The following is a 21,107-nucleotide window of genomic DNA, read 5'->3' as shown; positions in this document are numbered from 1 at the left end:
TTTCTAGGCACTCCGTGGCCCAGTCTAGCTGATTCATAAAGTGAGCCATTAGAACCAGGGGAGAAACTAAAGCCTCGGGATCTTAAGTGACTTGTTCAGCATCACTGCCGGCAATGGCAGAGCCAGCACTCACACAGAGGTCTGTTATCTCCAGTACTCCATCCAGTCTTCCCTTGACTATCCCCCGCCCCCTGCCCCACTCAGCTTGGAAAATGAAGGAGGCTCAAGGAGAGTGGAAAAGAAAGACTTGCTGAAGTCACAGAAGATGCAGGGTGGGGACGGGACCCCGTCGGTTTTCCATCCCAGTGCGCGGGGAGACATCACCTTCCTCTGTTCTTCCAGCTAGTCCTTCCCCACACAGCCCCCACGCATGCCTTCCGGTGGGGAGAGGACAGTCCCCGGTGCACTAAGGTTAGAAGGGGAGCTTCGAACAACCACTGAGTTCGCTTTCCCCCCGATAACCCAGCAAACCTGGACTGGTGCTTCACAGGACCTAGAAAGAAGTCCTGGGATTACGTTGACTGGGATCACGGTTGTTTCTTCTAACTCAAGCTCCAGCATTTTCTTTTTCTTTTCTTTTTTTTTTTAATGTTTATTTTTGAGAGAGAGAATGAGTGTGAGCGGGGTGGCAAAGCAGAGAGAGAGGGAGACAGAGGATCTAAAGCAGGCTCTGTGCTGAGCAGAGAGCCCGGTGTGGGGCTCGAACGCACAAACCGCGAGATCATGACCTGAGCCAAAATCAAGAGTTGGACGCTTAACCAGCTGAGCCAGCCAGGGGCTCCCCAAAAGCTCCAGCGTTTTAATGAGCACATTTTATGAAGACCGAGAGAGCATGCTTATCAAGACTCAGGAGGCCCTGCATCAGGAAGGGCTGATAAGGATCCAGATGGTTTGGAGTAGTCCCCAACCCTCTCCTTCTCTGTACTCGGTCACTAGTGCTCACATTCGCCCACGGACCCTCTGCGGAGATGAAAAGATGGGTCAGCAAATCTCCGGTAATTTAAATGATTTAGTATAGCACTTTAGGAGCAGTGAGACCATTCTTTAGAAAGACCTAAACAGAGTGGGGCACCTGGGTGGCTCAGTCGGTTAAGCATCCGACTCTTGATTTTGGGTCAGGTCGTGATCTGGTTTGTGAGTTTGAGCCCCGCATCAGACTCTGCACTGATGGAGCGGAGCCTGCTTGGGATTCTGTCTCCCTCTCTCTCTCTCTGCCCTCCTCTCCCCGCTCTCTCTCTCTCTCTTTCAAAATAAATAAATAAACATTTAAAAATTAAAAAAGACAAAGACCTAAACAAAGAAATTTCAGGTAATTGAATTTTTTTGACGCCTGAAAAATTCCCCCTCCCCCCCAAACAGGTTTAGCCTAGAAAAAGTGAGAAAATACAGATAAACGTGAAGATTATTAGAAGTGCTGTCCTCTAAAGATAACCACCACTGCTCCTGTTCTGATAAGGGTGATTCTAGACGTTTTTAGAGTGTACTCACCCGGGGCTCTAACCTTGTTCTTCCGTTGTTATAGCCGTGTGACCTGGGGCAAGTCACCCAACCTTCCTGAGCCCCCCTCATGCTTCCCTCCACCCACAAAATATCAACTTTACGTTCTTGTGCTGTTTGAATAGAAAAATGAAGTTTGTAGCACCCCCCTGGCCCATGGTAGGTGCTTGATTTGCATTCCCTCTGTATCTTCCTTACTTGCTTCACCAGCCTCCACTTGAGAGAAGAGCAGGGGGTTTTTTTATTTTAATTTTTTTAATGTTAATTTGTTTTTGAGAGACAGAAAGCGCAAGTGGGGGAGGGGCAGAGAGAGAGGGAGACACAATCCAAAGCAGGCTCCAGGCTCTGAGCTGTCAGCACAGAGCCCGACGCGGGGCTCGAACTCACAAACCGCGAGATCGTGACCTGAGCCGAAGTCGGACCCTCACCCGACCGAGCCACCCAGGCGCCCCCAGGGAGAAGAGCAGGTATTTTTAAGAAGAAAAGGTAGGCTGACGCTTCACAGATCAAGTTCCTACCACTCGTGTCCTGTGATGCTTTTTCTACTAAAATGTAATGGGAACACTCTGGAACCAACAAAGACAAGAGGCTCTTCGAACATTGGCACCTTGTTTCTGATAACCTCCCAGCAGCTGTGAACGTTTATAAGTGAAAGCGAATGCGTGTTTTAGATTGTGGAGATTTGCCCCGGCTGCCCTGCCTCCCGGGTACATGAAAGGGTGCTTTGAACAACTTTTGCAAGTTACCTGGAAATGATAGCAGGGAGCAGGCTCCTTTGCCCTAAAGCATTATGTGACGTTGGATTGCACTGGGTTAAATGCACAGTCTGGCTTGTTTGGGCTGCGTTGTCTCTTTACAAACGGGCCGAACAGAAGATGCCGTAAGTGTGATTTCCCCTCCGTGACACGTCATGGAGCCCTCTTTTTTTCTAAAGAATTTTTTTTTAATGTTTATTTATTTTAGAGAGGGAGAGAGAAAGAGAGGAAATGCACAAGCGGGGGAGGGGCAGAGAGAGAGGGAGACACAGAATCCGAAGCAGGCCCCAGGCTCTGAGCCATTAGCACAGAGCCTGATGCGGGGCTGGAACTCATGGACCGTGAGATCACAACCTGAGCCAAAGTTGGACGCTTCACCGACTGAGCCCCCCTCTCAACTGTGGGCATCTTGTCTTGGCCCATCCTGGGAAGAGAAGAGCTCCTTTTCGAGGGTCCCAGTAGCCCAGGGCCTCATCACTAACCACAAAAATGCAGAAGTGTGGGGGCCCCACTCGAGACACCCTGGCAGTCCATGGCGACTCACAAGCAAGTGAGTACAAGACTTGGGGAGTGTGTGTGTGTGTGTGAGTGTGTGTGTGTGTGTGTGTGTGTGTGTGTGTGTTGTGCTGTAAGTCAGATAACATCCAGCTTCATGGGAACATGAATTTGTTTACTCTTCTGAGGTCATAAGTTTGAAACCCTGTCATGTGAAACTGGTTTTGATAACGAGATAAAGCACTTAAAAATCGGCAGGACGAGCGAAGGGCATACGGGGGCTTGTACCTTTGATAGAGAAAGTAAACATGCTGAAGTTTGAAAGCACTGACACGAGGTACAATCCCAAGTCCTGTCACTGTCTTCGCACGGACGGCTTGGCCACGTAACTTCCACGGAGACACTACTTCTGAAATGACCGTTCCTCAGCACCCTGTGGCCCTCTGGGATCAGAGAAGCTGCTCGTGAATACAGGCATACCTTGTTTATTGCACTGAGCTTCGGTGCTCTTCTTAGGTACGACGTTTGTTTATTTGTTTTTTTGTTTTGTTTTGTTTTTACAAATTGAAGGTTTATGGCAACCCGCCATTGGGCGAGTATGTTGGCACCATTTTTCCAATGGCATCTGCCTGCTTCGCGTCTCTGTGCCGCGTTTTGGTTCATTCTCCCCGGATGTCAAACTTTTTCATTATTATATTTGTGCCTGATCTGTGATCAGCGGTCCCGGCTTGCCGAGAAAGCTCAGGGGATGGTTAGCGTTTTTTAGCAATAAAGTACATTTTAATGAAGGTGTGCACCTTTTTTTGAGAATGTAAGGCTGTTGCACCGTTGGTAGACTACAGGGCAGCAGCGTATGCGTAGCTGTTCGATGTGCTGAGAAACCAGAAAATTCACCGGACTTGCTTTGTTGGCGTGTTCGCTTTACTGCAGCGGTCTGGAACTCAAAGCAGCAATGTTTCCGAGGTGTGCCTGTAACGGACTTGACTGAGGAAGCATTTGTACTCGGTAAAGATTCGTAAAGAAACAAGACAAGCTTTCCACACCTACCTTTTGCTTCGAACTGCAAAGAAGTAATGAAGCAGAAATGGAGTTCTAGTTCCTAGAGGGACAGGCCTAAAAAGTGGACTTAAAAGAGGGGGGAATTCAGGGGGTGCCTGGGTGGCTCAGTCAGTTAAGTGTCCGACTTCTGCTCAGGTCATGATCTTGCGGTCCGTGGGTTCGAGCCCCGTGTCGGGCTCTGTGCTGACAGCTCAGAGCCTGGAGCCTGCTTCAGATTCTGTGTCTCCCTCTCTCTCTGCCCCTCCTCTGCTCACACTGTGTGTGTGTGTGTGTGTGTGTGTGTGTGTGTGTGTGTGTATGTGTGTCTCAAAAAAAAATAATAAAAATAATACAACATTAAAAAAAAGGGGGTGGGAATTGGGTTACAGAGACACCATGCTCTCTGTCGGAGGCGCTGTTCATGAAGTGGTTCATCTCCGTTCACTAAATGCCCCCCAACTCCGGGGGCGCACACACCTTCCCGCCAGTTGTGACCTAAGGTGGCCCGGGCAGCCTGTGTTTTCTGTGTCCTTCCCAAGGCTGGCGTGACGCCTTTGCGGGCGGGTCCTGCCTCCCGGCTCTGACCTGAGGGCTGGCGTGACATCGGCACGGGCCTGCCCCTGCTGCCCCCGGGCCTTTGCTTCTTTGCCTCTCTGTCTGTGGGGTCTGGCTGCAACTCCCGGCCACCCTCGCCGTCCTCCTTGGACTCCTGCAGCGAAGAGCAGGCAGCAGCCTGTGTCTGGAGGGACGCGCCTTGGGCTCTGCGTCCTGGAAGCCTCGCACCGCGTTGCTGGTGTGTAAACATAACCCCCGTGGCTGGACCTGCCGGGCGGCCCTAGGTGACTAGGTGACCGTCCCGCAGGCATTAGCCCCAGGCGTGTGCCCTCCGTGGGTGGCGAGGGGGATCCAGGGTGCATGTTTGATTGTAAGTTAACTGGGCACGTTTCGTGAAGATGAGCGGGAGGTGCGTGGAGCGGCTAGAATCACGCAGGAGCTAACTCAGTGTCCTTTCCCTGGCTCTTCAAATAATCCCGCTCTTGTCCTAAATAAACCTCACCTCCCGCCAGGCAGGAGGGAAAGGTGACTGCTTGGATGAGCAATGAATTCGGAAGGCCCAGGCCCGGCGTGTTGTGTGAGGGGCTGGCGGGGGGCGAGGTCTCAGAGCGGCTCCTGCCCCGGGCTCCCAGGGCAAGGCAGACCCCGAGGGGGAACACGGCAGGGTTTTGGGGTGGGGGGACGGAAGGTGCAAACAGAAGGTGCAAACGGGAGCAAACTGAGTCAGAACACGGTAACCCGGGAGTGCTGGGTTCGGGCTCTGAGGGTCGCTGTTTCTGGCTGGGGGCTTGCCCTTGGCTGGGGGTGCGCCCGGATATCACCTCCGGATGACCGAGTCACCCCGGGGGAGGGGACATCCTGGCTGAGCACCCCGCTGACGCCCTCTCCTTGCTTTTTCCTCTTCAAAGGACGGAGGCTGCACTTGTCCAGGAGATGTCGCCAAAGCCTTTGGTAAGGGGACAGGGAGGGAGGGCAGGGAGCCCCCCCAGAGCCTCTGATGGGAATCTGAATGAAGAGGCGGGGCGTGTTGGGGAAATTCTGAGCCTGTGCTGATTTCCTATCCCTGGATTTCGGCCCTGATTGGCCACAGTCCCCATGTGGGCTTGGTTCTGGTTGGTGGCTGAGCAGACCCAGCCGGCATCCTGGGGTATAGACGCGGTGACATCCTTACAAGCCAGGTGTAGAAGGCTCAGGGTGCCGGGGAAGAAGCCAGTATCGGGCCCAGAGTGACCTCAGGGAGGGTCTCCAGGACTGAAGTAGGGGGAGTCTTTTGGGAGGGACCAGAGCGCCCCCCCCCCCCGCCCCCACCCCAGCACTTTGTCCCCACAGGCCGAGGCGCCTGTTTCCCAGCAGGGGGCAGCCGGGGCCACCTGGCTTTTCCTTGGGAAAGCGGTAGGCAGGCAGCACCTCCACGTGCCGTGCCCTCCGTTCGCCACTTACCCCGTGGCCAACTGCGTCCGTCAGTCAGAGCTGGTTCATCAAGCGTGTTGGTTATGGAAGGGAACCTAGGGGGCATCTCTGTGTAATCCAGGATGCCTACTTGATAGTTGAGGCCGAGGCCCTGAGAAGTGAGCAACGAGGTCGGGGTCCCACAGGCCGCTGCAGAGCAGGGAGAGTCAGGAGCCCCCCTACACTACTGGGCTCACCCCCGTTAGCCAAAGACGTTTTTGTTACTGATTTTTGCACTCAATGTACTTGCTGCCTGGGTGCTCCGGCTTGGGCTCCCCACACAGAGTAGGAGCTGGCACTCCTGGTCGGTAAGTGACTGGTCGTTAAGAAGATGCCCGGTAGATAACAGTTCCTGGTTTGGGGGATCCCCTCTGGTGGTCAGTGGGAGGCCTGGCCGGATGCTAGTTTTCCTCTGCCCCTTTAAGGTCACGGCAGGAGGGGCCAAGGTTAGGGACCCTGGAGTGAAGGACCTGTAAGTCTTGCCACCAGGTAGAAGGGGCCCGTTGTGTGCGGCTTGTCTGATGCCAGGCCAGGGGGCCAGCCCCGCAGGGCCTGGTTCTCTGAGACGCTGAACAGAAGGCCACGGCCTGCCTAATGCAGATCCCACAGTCCTCCCGTAAATGCGTCCATGACCCGATGGAAGAGGTCAGGACCACTTTTCAGGGGTTCCTATGCTTGCTGCTCCTCCTTGCCCTTTATCCTAATTACTGAATCCATCTGAACCCTGATGTCGTCGTGTTCTGGATGTAAACCCTCCATAGGCCTCAGAAGTTCATAGTCAGTGGAGAGACTGCGCAGCCATCCGGGAACGGGATGGGGAACGGTGAGATTTCTAGTTCTTCCACATACGCCTTTTCCTTTCTTGACAGCTAGTTACTCTAGGTCGACCGTGCGCCGTGCCCTGTGATAAACACTGGAGAAGCAGCTTCGGTGCCATACGTGTGTAGTATTTAGGTTTCTCTTTTTTTTTCTTTTAATTTTTTTTTTTAAACATTTATTTATTATTGAGAGACAGGGAGAGACAGAGCATGAGCAGGGGAGGGGCCGAGAGACGGGGAGACACAGAACCCGAAGCAGGTTCCAGGCTCTGAGCTGTCAGCACAGAGCCCGACGCGGGGCTCGAACCCACAGACCGCGAGATCATGACCTAAGCCGAAGTCGGACACTTAACTGACAGAGCCACCCAGGCGCCCCAGGTCTCTCTTCTTAATACCCCGTCTCCAGGGTAGGAGTTTCAGTCTGTTCTGAGGTCTTTCGTGATCGACACAGGCAGAGCGTGAGAGTGCTGATGGCCCAAGGTAGACCAGATGTCTGTTGGGAACACCAGAGGAGTGACTGTGGAGGAGATTAGGCAACACGCTGGAGAAAATGCTGCCCCATTCTCAAGGCTGCTCTGATGACCAGACTTAGACCCCTGCTTGGAAGGTGGTCAAGTTGACCATCAGTTACCATCAAGGATTTTCTAGTGCATTAGCCCCCGATCATCAGTAGTGGGCAGCATTTCTCTCTCTGGGTGTCCAGTGCCCATCTTCACTTCTTAACTTTCTCCAAAAAGGGAGAGGTTGAACTCTCCACTTGATTATCGCTAGGAGCAAAGGAAGGGTGAGTTGTAGCGGCACGTAGATCCTTCTAGAGCCGATTTTCTCTGAACAGTTTTCTCTGAGCTCTTCTCCCTTCTTCTTGTCCTCACTGTTGGGAGTTTAGGGGCCGGAGCCGATTTTGTCATGCTGGGAGGGATGTTTTCGGGCCACACTGAGTGTGCCGGAGAGGTGATTGAGAAGAACGGGCAGAAACTCAAGCTCTTCTACGGGATGAGCTCCGAAACCGCGATGAAGAAACACGCAGGAGGGGTCGCCGAATACAGGTAAGGGGAAGCGCCAGCGCCCTGCCCTCTGTGGCTGAGGCCTCACATTTACAGAAACAGGACGGAAGCAAGTCTCGAATATCAGTTCTGTTGATACCGATGGGCCGTGGGAGGGAGCTAGAGAACGTACCCTGCTTCTTTCTAAACAGTCCCAGTTTTTATCCAGCCAGCATTTGCTGTGTTGGGGGCCCTCCAAAGGACGTGCAGAGCAGAAGTCTCTTGGCACGGGGGACGGGAAATGTGACAAGGGGGCGACCAGTCTGGGAGGTGACACTCCAGATTTCCAGGGGATGGGCAGGAATGTGTTTGCCCTGTCCTTCCGATTGGGCCTTTGCTCGGCCAGCCCTGTAACTGCCAGTCTCTTGCCTGGAATGAGTTCAGGCTGCAAGCACTGGGCTGAAGAATGGGTTTCCCGTTGCTTGTGAAACAGGTGTGGTGCACGCCGTTGCATGGAGGTCAGGCCTTTCCGGAAGGGTGCCGTGTTTCCCCTGCAGTGGGACCGTCCACAGCCTCCACGCTCTGATGGTTGACACAAGCAGCATTTTTAGCCATTTAATTGTGTCGCTCACCGCAGAAGGCACGCTGACTCCTGCCTTTTTGTTTTACAAATTCACGATCCCAAGAGATAACCTGGCTATTTTCTGTGTCGCCTCCATTTTTACGTGTCTGCATGTGTGTTTTAAGAGCCTTAGGACAGCACATAATCATTGCCTGGCCCTGTTCCATAGAAGCTGCTATTACTTTTCGTTGGCATTAGCCTGATGACAAGTCCCACTAAGCGGACAGGACAGAAGGTCTTGCGTCCATGGAAACTCAAGCCCTCGCTGCTGGACACCCTCCATTTCTTATGTTCAGCCCATACTTGAAAGCTTCTCTCGAGGCTCTGGGATGCAGAGGTGTTGTGGAAGAGTGCGATCGAGCCGGAGGGAAGATCCCAGAACCCCGCTGAGATTCATGGGCGGGCAGGTGGGAGGTGTGGGGGACTCTGCCAGAGTTCCGTGCTTCTGTGGGATCCTGGCGGACTGATGTCCATTCCTATTCTCTCCAGTCTTTTTCTCCTTTGGAAGAGGAAACTCCATCACGATGATGTTGCAGCTTAGGGAAGGCAGAGTGGGGAACAGGAATAGGGGACCACGCTTCTACCATCATCCGGGAAACTTGGGTTAGAACAGGAGGACGCTGTCCCTCCCACGTGGTGCCCGATGGGAGAGGTGGCATGGTTCGTGAGGGTGGGCAGGGTGAGGATTACTGCCTCGGTGGCACCCCGGACCTCTGGCCCAGAAGCTTCACGCTTTACCAGCACCCACCCTCCCTACCCAAGGTCCTGTGCGGTGTCTGCTGGGTGCTGGTACGTTAAGCGGAGCCATTGTGGTTCGGCAACAGCTAGATGCTTCGCCTGGAGTACATTTATTGCCCTCTAGCTGTTGCATCCGTTTTGGGTTCCAAGGAAAGTAGACAGGGAAGGGCAGACCAGGTTATAGCACACACGGAAGCCAAGGAGCCGAAAGAAAAACCCATCTGTAATTTCAGCAGGGTTTAGGCAAAACGAAAATAGAAGACTCAAGCATATCAAGACTGTTCTGGAAGCCGATTAGACAAGAAAGGGAAGTGCCGAAGGAATTAGAACCTCAATCTGGAGGCAGCCTGGGCCCTGCGGGCTGCATCTGTTTTTTTCCGTCTCTGTCTCTCTGCCTCCCTCCCTCTTTCTTTCTCTTTTTTCCCCTGGCAGTTTACAGTCTTCTCACAAGAATGGTCCCCCTTTGACGTTGTGTTTAATTAAGGTAGAGCTTGTTTATGCCTTGCTTCTTCCTTCCCAGCCATTAACCATTTAGTCCTCACGCTGTCCCTGGGAGACAGATCAAAGTACCTTCGTTTTACGGATGAGAAGACTTGGGCTTCAGCAATAAGTGACTTGCACGAGGTGCCATCACCAGGTAGCAGAGAAGCAACGATGAGAGTCTGGATGATTTCCAGCAAGCCCTGGGCAGGCCATGGAAATCTCTTGTAAAAAGCAAAATGGCAGTCACTGTGGGCACAGGGGCAGAGATGTTGGTCCCTGGTCACAGAGCGTGGTGATGTGAATCGTCTTGGGAGTGGCCAGTGACGGGCTCCGTGAGCTTGGTGCTGTGAACCAGCCCTGAGGCCAGCTTGGTCTAGTCAGTGGTTTAAGCGGGTAGATTTCATTGCACTTAAGGGTAGCCTTGGATGTGTGGATTTCAGCGCAACAAGAGTTAATGCTATTTTGAAATCCTAGGTAATGAATTTCTGATTGAGAGATGCTATCTTTTCTAGTTGAAGAGACCAGGAAAGAAGAGTCCACCGTTTGGTTGTCAGAATTTCCAGATTGCCCGAGCCTTAGATGAAGGCTAGAGTTTTGCATAGATTGGAGATTTCCTTCTTGTAATGCCCCTCCAGAAGCAAGTCTGGACTGTATGTCCATGCAGCCTAACAGGGCTTGAGTTGTCCATTTTGTGGATCTTCCTTGACTTACGGGGCTATGTCCTGATAAACCCATCTTAAGGTAAAAATATCGTAAACTGAAACCCATTTAATACACCTAGCCCCTCGGACGTCGTAGCTCAGCCTAGCCCACCTTACGTGTGCTCAGAACACTCACGTTAGCGTTCAGTTGGGTAGAATCTTCTAACACGAGGCCTTTTTAATAATGAAGTGTTGAATGTCTGGTGTCATTTGTCAAATACCCTACTGCAAAACAGTATATACAGGTCGTACGGGTGCAGGGTGGTTGGTCACTGTATTGGGACCGTCCACCCCTCACGATCCCGGGGCTGACGTAGCTGCGGCCATCAGTGGCCTGCATCGCAGGGGAGGATTGTACGCACATCGCCAGCTCCGGAAAGGATCCAAGTCCGGAATTTGACGTATGGTTTCTGCTGAATGCGCATTGCTTTCGCACCATGGCGGAGTCAAACCGTGGCACGTGGGAGACTGTCTGCGTTGATATCTCCTTCACCTCTTAATTGTAGGCAGTTGGCGGGGAGGCTGTTCAAGAGGTAATCCGCCACGTCTGTTCTTCCCCTTGGGCATGTGGGGCTTGGGGTCAACTGGACGCCGGTGTAGGGATTAAGGAGGAGTAGCAAGGAGCAGAGTGGAGGCTACTGCCGCAAAGGTCACTTCTTCCAAGGCTGCTGATGAGGACTTTCCTTTTCCAGACGCTCCCGGTGGCCAGCAGTGAGGCTGTGCGTTTCGCATGGGAGGCACGCATTCATCTGAGATGCTGGTGTGGCCGGCTCGGCCTTTGTAGCAAATGTGGGACTGGGGTCAGAGGGTGTGGCACGGAGCCACCTGAGTGCCTTGGGGGCTGTGTCAAGTGCTAAAGCTGGGAGTAATTACAGCTGGGTTCTTACGGGGGGAGGAAACAACCGATTAGAAAGAAAAGCTTCCTTTTTCTTCCAGAGCTTCCGAGGGCAAGACCGTGGAAGTGCCTTACAAAGGGGATGTAGAAAACACTATTCGGGATATTCTTGGGGGACTGAGGTCCACGTGCACTTACGTGGGGGCCGCCAAACTCAAGGAGCTCAGCAGGAGGGCGACGTTCATCCGGGTGACGCAACAGCACAACACGGTGTTCAGCTAACCTTGAGGATGCGGTGACTTCTGGCTCATGGGAGCTTCCACGCACACCTGCTCTCCCGCCTCCTCCTGTGACATCAGAGATTCTGGCTGCTCCTGAATGTTGGACTCCTGCCTCCTGCTCCCCCACCTGCCGTCCGGAGGCTTTGGGGCTCCCCTAGTGCCTTCCGGGGGCCCGGAAGCAGGGCGCTGACCGGGTCTGTGGTCAGAGCCCAGCTGCCTGGAACTCATAACCTCATTGTTCAAATCAACTCCCCTTTTCCTTCCTTCCTTCCTTCCTTCCTTCCTTCCTTCCTTCCTTCCTTCCTTTTTTAAAGAAAAATGGTTTCACTTTAATATAATGCAATTATCTTAAGACTTGGAGTGCTGGAGTTTGCCTTTGCAGGAAGCAGGTTGTCAAGGGAGCTGGGGGTTTTCTACCTACTTCCCATGCTTGGCTCTTAGCAGTCACAGAGGGGAGGCGAAGGGAGGGGAGGGGAGGGGATGGGAGGGGAGGGCGGCCAGGCCTGTCAGGGTAACCCTCCAACCCTCCTCTGCTTTCCGTTGCTGGAAAAGAACCAAAAGCACCCGACCGGAACTTGGAGACTTGGCTTCGTGCAGATACTCATGAGGCATGGCGGCACGTTTTCACCACCTGCGTTACACGTGCCTTCTGGGAACAGGTATCTGTCACCATAAGGTCGATGCTGCTTTGAGGACACTGTCCCTGTCCCGGTTTTTCATTGCGTTTTGTTTTCCCTTCATCTCCTCCCTCCTCCGTCTCGACCTGTCAGGCTGGCCTCTCTCTTAGATTGTAAGTTATTTTGGAGCTCCGTGGGATGTTTGGTGGAAAGGTCATCCACCAAAACCTGGGCAAGTGGAATCCCGCTGAAAGACCGCAAACACCTTGACCTGTGGCTTCCCGGAAGTCATTGACTTAAATTAGGACTGCGAATTATTCCCTTCTCGGCGCCATCAATATTCTCAAGAAAGGTATTATTGTAAAGTGGTCAGTTCACTGGTGACAATGCTATTTTCTGGGAGAAAGGACCCGGGCCTTGGAGGAGTGTCCACTATGGCACTTCTTGAAACCGTGAACGTGGATTTGTTAACAGTGGCCACTTCTTTGGAGGCATTGCTTGAGGATTAAGACTGGAAAGTATATGCAGACCAGGATGTTTTACTTTCTTTTCTTTTAAACAAAGTTTAGAGAAGCAGACGCGAGAGTGCATTTTCCTTTAAACAATTAAGTGACTCTCCCGGAATAGAGAAGGATCACACAGTGCTACCGTGGTAAGGACACCGATGTCCACGGTGACTGACACCATACAAAGAATCCATCGAAACCATAATGTTCCAGGAAACTATCCATCCGTTTGTAGTCTTCTAAGAACGCATTTATGGGTTCAGCACCTTCAACTCTGTTGTAAAACTTTTCGCCCCTGACTCCATTAGGAATAGTTATTGTACTTGTGGAAACATGAATTGGCTACACGTTTGAGATGAGGGTCCAGAGGCTGTTTCAACATAGAGCAAGATGTGGGGTTTTGCTGGAGGCACCCCATGTTTTCCGTTTGCTTGTCTGAGGTCTGAGTCCCACACTGTTCCTGTGGAAGATGGTTTCTACTCAAGCCCGTGAGTTTAAGAGATTCTCTGTTGCAATAAGGGAGAGAAGTAAAAGAAGGGAGATCTTAAAGAAATCCATGCAAAATGTACTAGCGGTAGTAAGGGAACTTTCTGGGCACCCCTTGCTTAGCCTGGGCTCACCCCTGTCCCCCTCTTACATCCGGCTGCGGTGCTACACGCAGAGGGGTCTGGGACGGGGATGCCCATCAACCCAGTACGGGCTGTGGTCTTTGCAGAGGCCTGTGCCTGCCTTACCCATCTTGTGTAAAGATTTTGTACGCTCTCTGCTCTTGGTTTCCACCTGCTGGAGGCAGGTGTCTTGCTGAGCTAGTGTTGAGGGAAGCGAATCACTCGGAAGCAGAGATTTTGCAAAAAACTCTTTGAAGGCCCCGTCGTGCTTTGCCTTCGTACGTGCATCTCTGCCTCCAGTAGCGCTGGGCCCCTGGAGCCCCGGAAGGGGTATCAGGTGCGGCGCTGGGTGCCCGAGTGCTCAACCGCTGCCCCCAGGCCTCCCGGTGCAGGAGTGGGTGCCGGAAGGTGTCCGCGAGTGAGACGCCGTTCACCAGGGGCCGTTCCTGCTATGCATCTGGTGGTTTCGAGGCCCGTCCCGTTGCCGGACGTGAAACCGCTTTTCCCCTCGTGTGAACATTTGAGCCAAGTCTGTAGCCACTGGGCCCCAACCTCTCAGAACCGTAAGCATCGAGTATTACATCAGCAGGGAAGGCGGTGATTCAGGCTGCTTTCCCCAGACTTGCCCGTAGCACGTGGCACGTCCGTCCAGACCGCCCTGGAGGGAGGGGCAGGACCCCCTCGTGGGCTGCCAGGTCCCCCGGATCCCCCCCGCCCCGGTGCCGTGCATACTCTTTTCAGCACTAATGCTCACAGCTCATCGGGGCCTCAATGCCAAGTCCCCAGAGGAGAGTCTTGGCGAGCTCCCCGCCCCCAAACACCTAACCAGGAAGACAACAAGAGGAAAGGGGTTACCCGCTCCTCCCTGGGCTCAGTGAGAACCCTGAATTTAGCACTGAGAACTCCCTTCCGTCTCTGCAGAAGGATTTGATAGCCACACGTGCAGATGGGGGGCGGGGGGGGGGGGCGCCGCCGCCGGCATGGGTCCCCCGGGAATTAGTTTCTGGGGTAACTAAGCCGCATCTCCCTGAGAGCGGACACAGGGGAAACCTACCGAGCAGCGCTCTTGAGACAAATGGGGGCTCCTTTTCCGCATGTCAGGAGGTCCCCCTGGCTTGCTGAGTTTTTCTAACAGGCATGAGCTCAAGGAAATCCGAAGGAACTTTCCACCTTGGGACCACTAACCAGTGTGTAGCAACATTGTTCCAGAATGTATGGATAAGGCCACTGGAGTCCCGTGAAGCTGCCAAATGCTGTCTAGAAACAAAGATCTCTTGTAAACAGCATTGTTCAGCTAGGAGGAAATAAACGTGAACTGAATAAGCCCAAAGCGGGTGTTGAAACGTGCCTTTTATCTCAGGCTCTCATCTCCTGCGTGCCCAAGCCTTCCTCCCCACCTCCCCGAAAAGCATTCCTAGGAAAGGCAATGCCTTGCATCCACTCCCCACTGCCACGGGACCGGCGATCACCGCGGGGCTGATTCTGGCGAGGGGGCGGGGGTTACCGTTCTTTTCTCAACCTTGTCTTGAAACACCTGACAGAGGCAAGGACACACATTTGCAATTGGCACTGTTATTTTATTAGTACGAGTATACTGAAACAATAAACTTGTACTGGTATACAGACAATTTGTTTAAAACAATTTTGTTCAAATTTTGAATCAAACATTGTTTTCTTATAATAATGAAATAATTTCTACCTAGAAAACCTGCAAGCACCATCAAAGAAAGGGACCATAAAATTCAATAAACAGACTCGAGTGTATCCTACAAATAGACACACCACGATTAGAAAATAGAATATGAATTCTTCCATTTTTTTTTTAATATTTGTTTTAAAAAAGCTAGTGCAAGTACAATATTTTACACTGGAATTACAGAGAGTATGCACGCATATGGAAAAAAGTTCTGTCACAATAAAAGCTCTTAACTATGTATGCACTTAAAAGTTTTCTTTTCAGTAAGGTGCAAAACATTCCTTCCCTAGTTCTCCTCTGTACTGGCCGTGTCAGTCTGATATTGCCCCAAAGTTCTGGTGTCTCTTTTCCCTTGGCCGGTGGGAGGCATACGATTGGAAGTTTGGTGGGTAATGATCTGATAGTAAAACAGTGGTACGAATCTCAGAGATGGCTCCGGGGCCAGGGCCCCACTGGCCAGAAGTTAGGACTGTCTTAAACCAAGGCCACCACGGATACTGGCAGGGCTCTCCCGAGACCTCCATTCACTTGACCCTACATGGGTTTACAGGTGAACACCGAGCCGGGAGAAACCACCCCAGAAGGGCAGTATTCGCGGGACCGAATGTATAGGTGTCAAACTAAATGTTCACGGACTGAACAGTTTACCCCATTCCCGGACCAGATAATGAGAGCAGTGGTTCCTGGAAGAACCAGAGGAAACGTACACGCCCAGCTTCTTGATAACGGCCGTGTAAAGACACAGCTCTAAGCCAGCGTCAGTCACGTCAGACTTGATATTCCCGGAGGACGGTGTATTAGCCCGGCAAGGAATGCTGTAAGCAGCACTTCCAAAGCAAACCTTCAGACTGGCCATGGAAAAGGAGACCGGCTCATTGGCCATCCAGACAGCAAACAAACAAAACTAAAGGGGAAGAAAACTTGGGTGAAGTCTTCGATTATCTGCAGTGGAAGACTCGAGTCCTTTCGGATAAGAAAAGTGACGGAAATTCTTAGAGACTGTTGCTGTGTTGATTCTACCTATTGGCCAAATGCACTTAATCTTAATACAGCTGAACCATTTGTACGCAAGTCACGAAGGACGTGAAAAACTGAAGCCGCTGTTCCCTCCCGCCATCGTACAGGTGAATGTCAGCTACCAGAAACGTTGCATTGAATGGTAAGGGAGGGGCTGAGATTCTGAATTTAAGAACTGTAGGTGGGTTTGTTCAGTGTCCCCACAGGTGTCCAGTTTCTGCTGGCTGCTTTGTGTCTGGGACAGAACAGGACTCTTCTGAGAAGTTGTTCCGTGTTTTACTGGGTATTTTGGCCTCAAGATTAAAGAAAAAAACCCCAAAATTAAAGTAAAATGAAGCATTGCAATTGAAATTCTTGTTTGTACCCCCCATTTAAATGAGGTGCGGGGGGGGGGGGTGGTGGAGAAAGAAGGCTGAACTTTTCTTTTTTTTTCTTTTTTTTTTTTGTCCTCATAATGAGTTCTGTTTTACTGGTAGCTAGGATCCCTTGTTACAAACACTTCTTGTTCAGGATTATATTCTTTGGGTTTATTGAAACAGGAAGTGCTGACAATGTGAAACAAGATCTCTGAAGAAAAAGGAGTTGCAATGGCTTGAGAGTTTAAACCAAGAAAGGAGCTCAGAGAAGTACTTTCAGCACAGGAATGAACAGTATTCTCAAATTTCAGAATACAGAGTTGCCCTCCCTCCGAAGAGGGCTCTATGTAACAAAAACATAAAGGAAGCGTAGGTATAGTTTAAGAGCCTTTTACCTAGTAATTCTTCCAGGCCATAACCACACAAGTCTGATAATTTTAGACATGACAAATTTCTATATACAAAAAAAAAAAAAAAAAACCAAAAAAAAAACCAACATGTAACTTTCAACCTTTATGCTTTTTTTCTGTTTTTACAAACAAGGTATGAAACTCATTGTTTCAACAGATCCATGTCTTTCGAACACTGAATGAATGAATCATTTCGACATTCATTTTTCTTTTGTGCAATTTTTGAAAACATTACCTGTACTCCTCAAAGTGAGTGCTTCAAAATTTTTTCTTCTTCAGCTTCTCAAATTAGGTGTACATTTAAAAAAAAAGAGAGAGAGAGAGAGAGAGAGAGAAAGAAAGAAAAAATTCCCACAAGGTATAGTGCTACAAGAAAAGATCCTATCCGTAAGGTAACGTATTTGAAGCGAGGTCATCTATGTAAAAGAAATCTCAGCTCCGGAGTGGAGGTGTGCAAATTCTTTGGAGTTTCCCTATCAACAGAAACACAACACTGTCCGCGGAAAAGAGAGGAAACCAACCCAACACAATAGCATATGCATGTGCTTTATAAAAAAGTATATTTTCTGTATAGTTATTACTTGATGTGTTCCTAAATTCTCTATTTCAGAAAATCTGGGTTAAAAACACAAAGGTGGAAGCAAAGGCCCCCACTCCACTTTGAAAAATAAAAAGCGTAATTTCCTTTCCTTTTATATCACCGCTGAAGGCGCCGGATTGGGCCACGAGACTGCGGGCCCTTCTTCCACCTGGAATCATCATGGGTGACTAGGAAATAGAAATGCAAAGGGTTCTGGGAGAGAACAGACCAGTTTGTTGAGCTGCGTGCGGTTCGCGAAACAGTAGCCATGACAACCAACACGGCTCACAAAGCCTGGCCTCCTGTCCAAGAACTCTGCTGTTTCTCCCACATCTGAAATACATGGCATTAGTGTCTTCAAAAGCATTTTGAGATTTTTTTTTTCCTCTATGAAAGAAATAGGTTTCCTTAGTAGTCACAGATGTTAAAGGGTATTGTCAATTGTTTCCTTAAAAAACAGACAAAAAAAAAAAATTCCAAAGCTACAACAACAAAAATAAATTTTGGCAACACATTTCAGTAAAGATCAAACTATGTGCAAAGAGTAAATTGTATGATTACTAGGAGCTACTGTTCATCTTGAACATGCAGCATTATATTGCAATCTATGCAGTATCTAAGGAGTAATCCACAAGATGCAGGAAATCCAAACATTCCTTGAAATTGTACAAGCCTCCTCCACAGCAAAGTGCTGCTTCTGGACACGTCAGTGTACCACACACACACCAGCCCCGTCCCTGAGTAAGAGGTGAGAAAGGTTCCGCAGAGTTCCTTGTAGGGGAAAAGGGGGTGCTGCCACTTCTTGGTGGGGGGAAAACCCAACACACTCACCTAACAGAAAACATAGCGGGTCACAATTCAGACTTAGAAATGGGATCCACGGCAACGAAAAAAAAAAAAAAATCCAATCCTCCCACACCCAACTGGGTTGAGTTGGGCAAAACAAAACAAAACAAAAAATTGACCGACATCGAAAATGATTCTGAAAGTCCCAACAAAAATGCAATTTGGATTTCCACTTTAAAAGGTTTGAGGTAAGTGGCATCCATCTTTTATCTCCCCCCGCCCCCGCAATGTGGCCCAAACAAACTGAAATAATTCTTACGTTAAACATTCTAAGGAACAGTCCTTTAATGTATTTAGAAATCCCTAGAAAGAGAGGTTCTTGATTGTTGGTTTCTTTTTTTTTTTTTTTTTTTCTTTTCGCCCTGACTGATTTCTTGGTGATTGTGTTCCACTGTAAACGCAAAAGGCCTGCTGTTATTAGTTTAGAAATGGAAAACAGGAAAGAAAGAACTGGAGATGGTTGTCAGTAGATATTGCCAAGCGGACATAGTACAGAGGCACATGGCTGATCCTTGTGAGCTGCACGGCACTGAAGAATTTCTATGCTTCTCATTGTCATGTTTGCTACACAGGAGCTGGCCGATGTCTGCCAACAAGAGGAGGTTCCCTGTCTTTGGGATGTTCTTCCTATTTGAAGGGAAAGCTGCCACTAAGGAGTGGTGACCATTGTTCAAAGGGGCCCCTCCATGGCCACTGGCTGCATGTTCAGAGCGCACACACACACATCGGGCCACACTTCCCACCCGTGCTCTGAGGCACAGCTCAAAGTCTCCAGGACACAGACCCGAGGAGGGACCCACCTGCTCTGGAAAACACCTTGGAGAACGGGTGGATCTTGGTTCTCTTTGCTCCACGGCGTGCCTTAGAAATGGATCTACCTGCTTCCTCCCCACACTGCACATTCACTATTCTTCATGGTGACAGAGGGACTCAAGCTGGTCCCCTAGCCTTCCTTTATTGGCTCTTTCTGCAACAGGGTGACATACATATGGGGCTCCTGAAAGCTCCCCTCCCCAGCACTCAGCATCCGTGGTGGGGAGCTCACGGCGGGAGCTGCTCTCCTTCCCGGTTCCTTCCCTCCAGCCCTTCTCTGGCCAGAATGGGGAAGACGGGCCGGATGGGGAATGAGCTTTAACTAGACCACACTGGTCGGACCTGTTGGCACGGGAAGTGTTGCACACACTAAAAAAGCAAGAGCGTGAAATGGGATGATGTTTAGAAAGAACCAATTATTTAAGAATTCCTATACCTGAAATAGAAGCACAAAAATTACGATGATGTTCCTATTGCTCCGAACCGTGTATGTTTTCCCATTTTTAGTGTTGGTGTTAAGGATCCAGTTAGCACAATACTGGAAGTTGAGTCGAAAGGTGGTGATGTGTGTTTCTGCGTCCGCATGAGTTTCTGTGAATAGTGGTATTGAGGAGGACGAAGTGTATATGGCAGCCCCATATTCCTCTTACCATTAAAGGTTACAAAACAAAAAGAAAAACAAAACCTAAAATTGCAAGTGCCCTGAGCAGAATATATGGAAGATTAAGCAAGGTCTCTGAGCAGAAACTTTAAAAACAAAAACAAAAACAAAAACCAGCTCTAAACAAGCAGTATGACCGCAAGAATGGGCTCGCCCAGCTCTCTGCTAGCATGCTGAGAGGATAATGAAATCCAAAGAAAGTTCTAGCTATTCTAAACCTATGCAAATGTTTTTGGTACACCCCAGAAAATGGTTTATAAATATCATTAAGTTCTTGTAAGAGCTAAATGTAATGAGATACTAGATAGCCAAAATGTGGGTTGATATTAGAAATTATTTTTTTAATTTGTAAAATGGAAGAAGTACTACTTTCAGCAGTAAAAGAAAGATCTGATGAAGTATTTGTTCAGATAAGTTGCAGCCACTCCAAGTGAGAATATTTAAAAATTTCTCGTTACTTATAAAACCTTATTATTGTAATTTTTTTAAAGCACTTTAAGACACACGCCCAAAACCCACAAACAATATTTCAGGTCTCTGGGGATGAAAGGCTTAAACTGTAAAATACCCTTTCTGGGTTTGTACCAAACATTGAATCTCGATTTGATTTCAGATGGAAAAAAAAAAAAAGTCATTCTGAAAATAACATTAATAACAACAATAAAGTAATTTAAAAAAACTTGCTCACATATATAAATGTCTTTATGGAAAACTCTCTCAATGAGTCTGAAGAAAATTCTCAGAGTTGTCCTGCTAAGACCTGTTTTTTTTGTTTTTTTTTTTGTGTTTTTTTTTGGTTTTTTTTGGTTTTTTTTTGTGACAGATGTAGAAAGACCAAAATGAATTCTGAAAGGAACATAACCTTATAAAATGGCCTAGAGTTTAGGCAGGTTAGAAAGTAATTTTGCTACATTTATTTATGCTTGTTCAGTCCCTCACACCTTTCCCACAATGTTATTGGATAAGAACTGCAGGAATATCACACAAATTATAAACTCAAGATGTGCAAATCGCAAGGTTTTTTAAAAGTTCATCTTACAAAGAAAAACACTGGACAAAAATGAGTATTCTTTTTTCCATCCCTTTTCTCTCAGTTTCTCTGCCAGCTCTGCATATATGCCTTCACTTCTTTCTCAAACATCAAAGTGAAAAGTACATCCTGTCAGGCTGTACTTGGGGGTCATTCATTGTCACATACTAGTTCATAATTCACATTCATCCCTTTAAACCACATTGAAACTTCCAATATCTTGCTCGTGAGAAACTCTGCAGACCTGAAATGTAGTTACAGTGTTGAAAAAAAAAAAAAAAAAAGAAAGCAACTTATATATTTTTTTTGTTTTGTTTTGTTTTTTCTTCCCAAAGAGTTTAAAGGGAGATACAGTACTTGTTGAATGATAGACCAAGATGCTTGGTAATAAAGTGTGAACAGCATTTTAAGTGCTTAGAGATAGTAATATATATATGCTCATCTTCAAAATCTAATTCCTCACGTCACACTGGAATCTGAAAAAAAGTGGCACCCGTGGCACCCGAGTTGTCCATAGTCATGAACTATAAACAGTACTAGAGTTAAAAGACCAGATTTTGCAAACCCAATGAGGAGCGCTTCCGCGGCTCTCGGCAGGGCGGTTTGAGCGAAGTCAATGTGATAACCTGATTGGTTTTCCTAACACTGCACAGAATCCAGAGTGGGCGGTCCGCTCCCCCGCAGCGCCCCGCCCCCGCCCCGCCCCCGCCCCCGCCC

At 49.2% G+C, this 21,107-nt stretch overlaps 1 protein-coding gene across 3 annotated transcripts in view; it reads left to right on the top strand.

Moving 5' to 3' along the window:
- The window catches only part of GMPR (guanosine monophosphate reductase), a 52,123-nt gene extending 32,450 nt beyond the window's left edge, over positions 1 to 19,673 (top strand). The window contains exons 7-9 of one of the 3 annotated variants that reach the window (XM_042937850.1): positions 5,249 to 5,291; positions 7,494 to 7,653; positions 18,459 to 19,673. In XM_042937850.1, coding sequence (XP_042793784.1) covers positions 5,249 to 5,291; positions 7,494 to 7,653; positions 18,459 to 18,549 — 294 coding nt within the window. In that variant the 3' untranslated portion in view covers positions 18,550 to 19,673. Of the gene's footprint in view, positions 1 to 5,248; positions 5,292 to 7,493; positions 7,654 to 8,083; positions 11,603 to 18,458 lie in introns of those variants that run through there. The other 2 variants (XM_042937848.1, XM_042937849.1) reach the window with 2 other exon arrangements.
- Positions 19,674 to 21,107: the final 1,434 nt, after the last annotated feature.

Source organism: Panthera leo, chromosome B2 (genome assembly GCF_018350215.1).
Source record: "Panthera leo isolate Ple1 chromosome B2, P.leo_Ple1_pat1.1, whole genome shotgun sequence".
Lineage (NCBI taxonomy): Eukaryota > Metazoa > Chordata > Mammalia > Carnivora > Felidae > Panthera > Panthera leo.
Note: the sequence above shows the minus strand (reverse complement) of the source record. Positions and strands in the feature narration are given on the sequence as shown.